This window comes from Polyergus mexicanus, unplaced genomic scaffold (genome assembly GCF_030449975.1).
Source record: "Polyergus mexicanus isolate NDT 795.1 unplaced genomic scaffold, iyPolMexi1.0 SCAF_49, whole genome shotgun sequence".
NCBI lineage: Eukaryota > Metazoa > Arthropoda > Insecta > Hymenoptera > Formicidae > Polyergus > Polyergus mexicanus.
The window spans coordinates 103,448-115,008 of record NW_027223369.1 but is presented as its reverse complement, the minus strand read 5'-3'; the positions used below and the strand labels follow the sequence as shown (position 1 = coordinate 115,008).

Sequence of the window (11,561 nt, the reverse complement as noted above, 5' to 3'; positions counted from 1 at the left end):
AAGCAGTGGTATCAACGCAGAGTACTATGCATAAATAAATAAAATTACATATATAAAATATATTTACAAATATTTTAGTACAATTTGTTATCTATGATTTAATAGTATGACAATATTATATTTATTCAAATTATTTTAAATTTTAACAGTTATCTTCGAGATGCCTCCTCGAATAGGAAAAATCAATAATATAGAAAAATTTGACGCAGAATTCTTTAACATATCGGTCGAAGAAGTTCATGTGATTGATCCTGGATACAGAATCTTATTTGAGCATACCTATGAAGCAATTATTGATGCGGGTGTAAATCCTGCAGAATTACAAGGAACTAACACAAGCGTTATTACAGCAATAACTATTTGTGATTCACATCAGCCATTAATATACGAAAAACCTTACGTATGTGATTCATATTGGTTATTCAGTAACTTAATATCAGAAATCGATAAAACAAACGCGCTTTTAAAAGTATATAAATATATATATACAGGGTGATTCAAAACAACCTTCTGTCCTTACAATGTCATATACTTGACACTATTCTAAGACGATTTTTTCTTTGCCAAAATTTTTTCCGAGGCTTAGTTTTTAAATTATAAGCCAAAATAGTTAACGAATTACGGGCCGCGTACACAAGGCAGGCAGGAGCGAAGCAACTCACCGTCCCATACTGGTGATTACGTGAGGCGCTGCGATTAACTGTTTGCTACATGAGGTGTATGTGTGAGAGAGAACGTATACGCGTATACACACAAATACACATTCTCTCTTTCTCACTCACTGACTCTTACCTTGTATGTAGAGAATCGTTGCCCTTATACGACTCAATAAGTAATATTTCCATGTGATACAACGAGTAACTAGCAAACTTTTTTTCACTCACAAATTGTACCACTTATCGAACTTTTACGTATTAATCCACGCACTTTATCGATAAACTGAATTTATTAAAAAAAACGATGTTATTATACGTCATTATATTTTCATATTTTATAGTTTTATATTTTCGAAACTATCGAATTTACAATGTCGGAGGCTTTAGCCGATCACGGGACACACGATAGCGTCCGCGTCGATCACGCGTAATGTGATACATTCAGTTGTTCGGCAGCCGGCAGCCGGCATGCCGGCAACGCTAGTACTTGCTTGTTGTCGTCGCGCAGTTTCTGCATCGAATAACGCGTTTCCTTCTTCGAGATATTTTAATAATTAATCGGTAGTAATCGGTAGATTGTGATTAACCGTTATAATCGTTAATAAATTCAATTTATCGATAAAGTGCGTAGATTAATTCGTAAAAGTTCGATAAGTGGTACAATTTATGAGTGAAAAAAGTTTGCTAGTTACTCGTTCTATCATACGGAAGTATTACTTATTGAGTCGTATGAAGGCAACGAATTACTACATAAAAGGTAAGAAATAGTGTGTGAGAGAGAGAGAGAGAGAGAAAGAGAGTGCGTGTGTGCGATCAGCTGTTTGTTATACGCGATGGATAAAAAAGAGAAAAACAAAGAAGAGAGAAAGAGAGTGCGTGTGTGCGATCAGCTGTTTGCTACATACGATGGGTGTAAAAGAGACAGAGAGGGAGAGAGAGAGAGAGAGAGAGAGAGAGAATGTGTATGTGTGTGTATACGCGTATACGTTCTCTCTCACACATACACTCCATCGTATGTAGCAAACAGTTGATCGCAGCGAGCGCCTCACGTAATCACCAGCATCGGACGGTGAGTTGCGCCACCCCTGCCTGCCTCGCGTACGCGGCCCGTAATTCGTTAACTATTTTGGCTTATAATTTAAAAACTAAGCCTCGAAAAAAATTTTGGCAAAGGAAAAGTCGTCTTAGAATAGTGTCAAGTATATGACATTGTAAGGACAGAAGGTTGTTTTGAATCACCCTGTATATGTCAAGCGTATACTTTGAGACCACTTCGATTTTAGTTATAAATGTGTGTAATACAACCTCAATAACATATCCCAATTTATAAAATTATTTATAAGTCAATAATTTTAAAATTATATAGGTTTCTTATATACAATGCATACTTTGAGGACTGAAATATATATATAATAAGCAATACTTCGGAGACAGTCCCGAAATTATGCGATTTACATATATGACGGAAAATTTTATCCTGTCCTCAAAACATGCGTTTAAATTTGAGGTCTTTCTTATATTAACAGTATACTTTCAGAATTAATATATATATATAATGAACAGATACTTCGGAGACAGTTCCCAAAATATGCGATTCTCCTATGTGATAGAAATTTTTATTCTATTCACAAAATATATATTTAAATTTAAAGTCTTCTTTATATTAATTTCTTACTTTGAGAAAATACGTATATAAATTTCTATTTTATATAGGAATTGCATAATTTGGGACTTGTCTCCAAAGTATCCGTTTATTATATATACATTTGTCCTCAAAGTATGCGGTAAATATATGAAAGATCTTATATATGTAGAATATCTCATAAAATCCATAAAATAATTTATTAGTGTATTCTAGACGTAAAAACAGAGTAAAAAATTCTAATACAAAAATGTTGAGGCTGCAATAATTTTTGAGTTATAATTGATCAAAGTTTGCCAATGATACCGCAAAGAACTCGCGCGGTCAGGCTTGTAACTATGCATACATGTTTTTTTTCAAGTCAGTGTGATATTAATTTTTGCGGCACAGCTGATTTTATTTTGTTGTTTGAAAAAATCAATAACAGTTGACAGATCGGTACGCGCATGTTTAGTTATGGGTCGCACTAGTTTTATGCGATATCATTGGCAAATTTGATCGCTTATAATTCAAAAACTATTGCCTCAACATTTTTGTATTAAAATTTTTTACTTCACTTTTTAGAATGCGTTAGTAAATTATTGTACGAAAGTTGTGCGACACCCTGTATAATAAACGAATACTTTGGAAACCGTTCCCATATTATGCGATTCTTATATATGATAAACAAACGTAATAAGTTAGTTTCAGACGCAAGACAAGATTATTATACATATAATATTAATGTGGAAAATAAAATGCGAAGATTAATGGAGAATCTCAATTAACGGAGATAAAAATTGTTAGAAAATCGTCACAAATCCGCGATGGAACGACGAGTCACAGAGCTGGTGACATTGCTAAACCGCCGAAGAAATTGTGTTGTTACTAATTTCTCGTAAATTATTACAAAAACCGCAAAATAATACAGAATTACATTCAGCATTTCTATTCCGCACTTTACCCGCATTAAGAGAAGTTTCCCGCACCTTATATACACATATAAATTGTACTTTTTATATAAATAATTTTATTATGCACACAATATTGACAATAAATTAAATGACTTTATTTATAAACAGAAAATAATAACATTAGAAAATAATGTCTTTATATAGTGTTTATATATATACAGGGTGTCCTATTTTAAACATTCGAACCGAATATCTAAAAAAACTGAGCCCGGTAGATAAAAATGTTTAAAACAAAAGTTTTATGATTTGAAGGGGAACATGTAAAATAATACCTATGGTTTGACCTTAGGTGACGTCAAAGTCAGGGCAAGGTTACCTTAAATTGTTTAAATAGAACAACTATATTTTTTTATAGAAATCGATTCCTCGTAATATTCTGCATAAAAAATTATAAAGATAATATGATCAAAAAGTTAACAGTTTTCGAGATATTTAATATTTTAATTTGACAAGCTTACATAAACTAATAAATATCTCGTAATATTGCATTTCTCGATGATCATACTTTAACACTTTTATGCACAAAATAATGACAGAAATTACTTGGTATAAAAAAATATATAGTTTTGTTTTTAACAAAAAATATGTAATTTGCAACTAACATTTTTTTTTTCAAACTGTGTATTACATTATGTTATTTAAAAAATGAATAACAGATCGGTACGCATGTATGTTTAGTTATCCGCCTAAGCGCCTAAATTCTACATATCATTGGCAAACTTTGATCACTTATAACCCAAAAATTATGGCAGACTCAACATTTTTGTATTGCAATGTTTTATTCTATTTTACCTCTACAACGCGCTAATAAATTATTTTATGGATTTTATGAGATATTCTACATATATAAGATCTTTCATATATTTACCGCATACTTTGAGGACAAATGTATATATAATAAACGGATACTTTGGAGACAGGTCCCAAATTATGCAACTCTTATATAAAATGGAAATTTATATACATGGATATATTTTTCCTCTACAACACGCTCATAAATTATTGTATGGATTTTATGAGATATTCTGCATATATAATATTTCCCATATATTTTCCGCATAGTTTAGGGACAAATGTATATAATAAACGGATACTTTAGAGACAGATCTCAAATTATATAATTCCTATACAGGATGACCCATTTTAATGTACCACCTTCAGAAACTTTTTTATTTTTGATTGTAGAAAAAAATACTTCAAACAAAAGTTGTTTGGTTCGAAGGGGGACATAAGATGGTGTCATTGGTTTGACCTGGGATAATCTTTTGTAGGTCACATAAAGGTCACCTTGAATTTTTTAATCGGAACACCCTATATATTTTTGCATATTCCTGTAGCTTATCTCGTGAGCTTTTCAAAACACTATAACAAAATATTTTTCCTTTAAGTAATTGAATTATAAGGCTTGAAACTTAACAATTTTTTGACATAAAATGTAAAATATCTTGAGAAACATTTAATTTTCGATAATATTACCTTAATACTTTTATGCACGGAATAATAAGATCAATCAAGTGGTGTAAAGAAAATAGTTGCTAAATTGTGGTGTAAAGAAAATAGTTGCCTTAAAAAAAAATATCTAATTTGCAACATATTTTTTTTTAGATCAACTATGTGTTTTTTTTACACCACTTGATTGGTCTCATTATTTTGTGCATAAAAGTATTAAGGTAATATTATCGAAAATTAAATGTTTCTCAAGATATTTTACATTTTATGTCAAAAAATTGTTAACTTTCAAGCCTTATAACTCAACAAGTACTTAAAGGAAAAATATTTTGTTATAGTGTTTTGAAAAGCTCTCGAGATAAGTTACAAGAATATGCAAAAATATATAGGGTGTTCCGATTAAAAAATTCAAGGTGACCTTTATGTGACCTACAAAAGATTATCCCAGGTCAAACCAATGACACCATCTTATGTCCCCCTTCGAACCAAACAACTTTTGTCTGAAGTATTTTTTTCTACAATCAAAAATAAAAGTTTCTGAAGGTGGTACATTAAAATGGGTCACCATGTATAGGAATTATATAATTTGAGATCTGTCTCTAAAGCAGTGCTGGGATTTACAAGCACATTTTGGCCCGATTTCGTGACTCACGCCTATTGCCCCCCACTCATCGCTCGTACGCTAGCAACGAGTCGCCAGATATGCGTAACTAAGGACCGCGGCGCTTCGTCTCAGGAGCGTTTATATGTAAGAATGCCCAAATATAATAATAAGACAATACTTTTCTAAATACAGCGCGAAAATTCTTATAATTAAAAGTTTTTCTTCAATATTTTATAATTCATTGATATAAAATATTGAAGAAAAACTTTTATATATAGAAAAGTATCCGTTTATTACATACATTTGTCCTTAAACTATGCGGAAAATATATGGGAAATATTATATATGCAGAATATCTCATAAAATCCATACAATAATTTATGAGCGTGTTGTAGAGGAAAAATATATCCATGTATATAAATTTCCATTTTATATAGGAGTTGCATAATTTGGGACCTGTCTCCAAAGTATCCGTTTATTATATATACATTTGTCCTCAAAGTATGCGGTAAATATATGAAAGATCTTATATATGTAGAATATCTCATAAAATCCATAAAATAATTTATTAGTGTATTCTAGACGTAAAAATAGAGTAAAAAATTCTAATACAAAAATGTTGAGGCTGCAATAATTTTTGAGTTATAATTGATCAAAGTTTGCCAATGATACCGCAAAGGACTCGCGCGGTCAGGCTTGTAACTATGCATACATGTTTTTTTTCAAGTCAGTGTGATATTAATTTTTGCGGCACAGCTGATTTTATTTTGTTGTTTGAAAAAATCAATAACAGTTGACAGACCGGTACGCGTATGTTTAGTTATGGGTCGCACTAGTTTTATGCGATATTATTGGCAAATTTGATCGCTTATAATTCAAAAACTATTGCCTCAACATTTTTGTATTAAAATTTTTTACTTCACTTTTTAGAATGCGTTAGTAAATTATTGTACGAAAGTTGTGCGACATTCTGTATAATAAACGAATACTTTGGAAACCGTTCCCATATTATGCGATTCTTATATATGATAAACAAACGTAATAAGTTAGTTTCAGACGCAAGACAAGATTATTATACATATAATATTAATGTGGAAAATAAAATGCGAAGATTAATGGAGAATCTCAATTAACGGAGATAAAAATTGTTAGAAAATCGTCACAAATCCGCGATGGAACGACGAGTCACAGAGCTGGTGACATTGCTAAACCGCCGAAGAAATTGTGTTGTTACTAATTTCTCGTAAATTATTACAAAAACCGCAAAATAATACAGAATTACATTCAGCATTTCTATTCCGCACTTTACCCGCATTAAGAGAAGTTTCCCGCACCTTATATACACATATAAATTGTACTTTTTATATAAATAATTTTATTATGCACACAATATTGACAATAAATTAAATGACTTTATTTATAAACAGAAAATAATAACATTAGAAAATAATGTCTTTATATAGTGTTTATATATATACAGGGTGTCCTATTTTAAACATTCGAACCGAATATCTAAAAAGCTGAGCCCGGTAGATAAAAATGTTTAAAACAAAAGTTTTATGATTTGAAGGGGAACATATAAAATAATACCTATGGTTTGACCTTAGGTGACGTCAAAGTCAGGGCAAGGTTACCTTAAATTGTTTAAATAGAACAACTATATTTTTTTATAGAAATCGATTCCTCATAATATTCTGCATAAAAAATTATAAAGGTAATATGATCAAAAAGTTAACAGTTTACGAGATATTTAATATTTTAATTTGACAAGCTTACATATATAAAACTAATAAATATCTCGTAATATTGCATTTCTCGATGATCATACTTTAACACTTTTATGCACAAAATAATGACAGAAATTACTTGGTATAAAAAAATATATAGTTTTGTTTTTAACAAAAAATATGTAATTTGCAACTAACATTTCTTTTTTAAACTGTGTATTACATTATGTTGTTTAAAAAATGAATAACAGATCGGTACGCGTGTATGTTTAGTTATCCGCCTAAGCGCCTAAGTTCTACATATCATTGGCAAACTTTGATCACTTATAACCCAAAAATTATGGCAGACTCAACATTTTTGTATTGCAATGTTTTATTCTATTTTACCTCTACAACGCGCTAATAAATTATTTTATGGATTTTATGAGATATTCTACATATATAAGATCTTTCATATATTTACTGCATACTTTGAGGACAAATGTATATATAATAAACGGATACTTTAGAGACAGGTCCCAAATTATGCAACTCCTATATAAAATGGAAATTTATATACATGGATATATTTTTCCTCTACAACACGCTCATAAATTATTGTATAGATTTTATGAGATATTCTGCATATATAATATTTCCCATATATTTTCCGCATAGTTTAAGGACAAATGTATATCAGTGCTGGGATTTACTTGCACATTTTGGCCCGATTTCGTGACTCACGCCTATTGACCCCCACTCACCGCTCGTGCGTTAGCAACGAGTCGCCAGATACACGTAACTAAGGGACGCGACGCTTTGTCTCAGGAGCGTCCGTATATAAGAATGCCCAAATATAATAATAAGACAATACTTTTCTATATATAAAAGTTTTCCTTCAATATTTTATATCAATGAATTATAAAATATTGAAGAAAAACTTTTAATTATAAGAATTTTCGCGCTGTATTTAGACACATGTGCCGATGTCATCTGTTATTCATTTTTGAAATAATTGTGATATTGATTTTTACGGCAAGGCTGATTTTATTTTATTGATTGAAAAAATCAATGACGAATCGGTACGTCTATATGTAGTTAGGCGCCTGAGCACGTGAGATCTACGCGATATCAGTGGTAAACTTTGATAGCTTATAACTCAAAAACTATTGCAGCCTTATTTTTGTTTAGAATTTTTTATTCTATTTTGATTCTAGCACACGCTAATAAATTATTGTACGGAAGTTGTGATCTCTTTTGTATAATAAGCGAATACTTTGGAGACAGTTCCCAAATTATGCAAAGAGGAAGTTCTTATTCTGTCTATGAATTATGCGCGTTTAAACTTGAAATCTTTTTTAAATTAACTGTATATACAAGTTTTAAATCTTGAAATAACTGTTTAAGTCTAGGAACTAGCTTGATATTAACCCATATTAAGTTAGCCCCCCCCCCACCAACGCCAAATTAAGTCAAATACATCAAATAATTTAGTGCTAATTATGTGCTAATTAGTTGCCATAGTCCGAATTTTGTTGCTCAAACCGTTTAGCAGGAATTTACATTCAAAGTGGGGGGTGCTAGCTTGACATTAAGCCAGCTCCCCCCATAGTGAAAAAAATATATAGAATGCTCGAATCAAAAAATAAAATACACTAGAATTTGTTGCTATTTTGTTGCTCTAAAATAACATAAAAATATTTTAAAAAAAGTATATTATTTAATTAATACCACTATATACTCAGTCTCGCCGCGCCGTACCATTCACTTGCGCGAAGTAAAAGTAAATAAAAAAATGTATTGCTCGCATGTTTTTGGTACTAAAATAATCTGTAGACAATATACTATCGAAATATATGAGAAACTGAATTTGTTGCTCGTCTTAAAGTATTAAAAATCGATACTTTGTCGCCGCGGATCCTATATGACGCGCTTTCCTAATATATAAATTAACTAAAAGAATTTGTTGCTCGCATGTTTTGGGTACTAAAATAATCTGTGGACGATGTACTATCGAAATATATAAGAATCTATAAAAAAGAAGGAACGCGAGATAGTCGTGCGCGACGCGGATCCGATGTCAAAACAAAACGTGCCTTTATCTACTTTCAGACAATACAAAGCGCTGCCGAACATTTCGGCACGATGACATGAAAAGGCTTCTCTTTTCAAGAAACATATATACTACATATTGGCGTAAGACACTACTATGCCTTTTTATATATATACATATATGCAAAACTGTTTGAAATTAACAAAAATGAAATTTCGAGATATAGAACGATAAAAGATAATCATATGTATTCTGTAAAGAGCAACAAATTCAGACTTTTATATATCTCGATAGTATATTGTCCACAGATTATTTTAATATCCAAAACATGCGAGCAACAAATTCTTTTAGTTAATTTATATATTAGGAAAGCGCGTCATATAGGATCCGCGGCGACAAAGTATCGATTTTTAATACTTTAAGACGAGCAACAAATTCAGTTTCTTATATATATATAATATATATATAAAAATACTTAGAGAAAAAGACTATTAAAAACTCTAAAGGCATTATTTTCTAATATAAGAATATCGCATAAAACACCATTACATGAAACAATTATTTACTTAAATTTATTATTTATTTTAATTTACTTAAATTAAGTATCATAATTACTTAAAGTTTTTACTATTAGATTGCAATGTTTACAAAAATTAATTAATTAATTAAATAATTAATGTAAACAAAAATATATTTGTTATGAAAAAATAAATTTTTTATTTAAAATATTTTTATTTGGTAAATATGCATATTAAGGTCCCACCTCCACAGGATAGTGATGTTAACATATGTTGTCAACATCATCGTCCTAAGTGACCTTGACCTTGAAATAAGTGGCGGTCGCGATTCGTTAAAAAGTTATTAACAAAAAAAGATGGTAATTATGCAGTATAGGGGAGCCAGCTCCGATGACCTTGACTTTGACATATGTTGTCAAGGACATGACCCTGAGTAACTTTTCCTTATAACTTAATCGGCGGTCATTATTTATTAAAAAGTTATAAGAATAAGTTATAAGAATAAAGAAGTTTGAGAAATTTACCACTTTGTATCAGTACTAAAGGAAGTAATTGGCTAATATGTGTTTGCAGATACACTCACGGATGACGTTGACTTTGACATATGTTATCAACGTCATCGTCCTGAATGACCTTAATCTTGAAATAAGTGGCGGTTGCTATTCATTAAAAAAATATTAACAAAAAAGATAGTAAAGCTTAAGATTAAGGGCAACCTCACCGATTTCACTGACCTTGATATAGTTGTCAAGGACATAAATTTAAGTAACTTTTTCTTCTAATTTAATCGTCGCTCGTTGCTTATTAAAAAGTTATTAACAAAAAAAATTTGAAATATACCAAAGTACATGCATGGACAGAAAGCACGCGCGCGCGCACACACACACACACGGGCGGTGCAAGGGGGGCCTTCGGCCCCCCTCCCGCATCCTCCCCGCCGGTAGGTAGGGTGGACCTCGCTTTACAACTTACAAAGTACGTGCTACATTGTAAAGAAAGCAAGGTCCACCCTGTCTACCGGCGGGGTGGGTGCGGGAGGGGGGCCGAAGGCCCCCCTTGCACCCCCCGTGTGCGTGTGTGCGCGCGCGCGTGCTTCCTGTCCATGTATATCTTTGGTATATTTCAAAATTTTTTTGGTAATAACTTTTTAATAAGCAACGAGCGACGATTAAATTAGAAGAAAAAGTTACTCGGGGTCATGTCCTTGACAACACATGTCAAAGTCAAGGTCATCGGAGCTGGCTCCCCTATACTGCATAATTACCATCTTTTTTTGTTAATAACTTTTTAATGAATCGCGACCGCCACTTATTTCAAGGTCAAGGTCATTTAGGACGATGACTTTGACAACATATGTATGTCAACATCACTATCCTGCGGGGGTGGGACCTTAATATGATGTTATAGCCCAAAACGGCTATAACCAAATTAGCATAATTATTAATTATTAAATATTATTTAACGTCTTCCAACTATAACTCCAAGCCGAGGAAGACGTATAAAATTACGAGCGCAACCGCTGACAAAGCGAGGCACGCGCGGAGGCCACGCGATCGCAAGACTTGAAGAACGACCCGCCGGAAATGCAGGCAAAGAATATACATAGCTTGCATCCGGGTTTTTTCCACCCAAAATCGAGCGACACGACCACCTATGGTCCTGTCGCTAAGCTGTCCCCTCCGAAAACGAATCAAACAGGAGGTGATAAAACTACCCATCTCAAACGAGCGCTAGGCAGTCTTAATCGCAAAATCACACGAAACAGTTATAATCATACAATTATATAGTGCGAATAGATTAACAATAGTAACCACGAGACGGACAAACGTAAATGGTTTATTAATAAAGAACTTCTCAGCTGATCTTGCGACGGCAGCCGCGATATCAGACATGCGAAGCAACTCTATACCGCGATAAGCCGAGTTAAAGTGCGAGAAAGAAAAGAAGATTTAAAGTTAATGTATTCGAATAAACGACCTT

At 32.1% G+C, this 11,561-nt stretch overlaps 1 protein-coding gene across 1 annotated transcript in view; it reads left to right on the top strand.

Moving 5' to 3' along the window:
* Positions 1-160: 160 nt before the first annotated feature.
* Positions 161-11,561, top strand: part of LOC138943872 (fatty acid synthase-like) — a 37,406-nt gene continuing 26,005 nt past the window's right edge. Inside the window, exon 1 of the mRNA XM_070314801.1 lies at positions 161-400. Within this exon, the coding sequence (XP_070170902.1) occupies positions 161-400 (240 nt within the window). The remainder of the gene's footprint in view (positions 401-11,561) is intronic.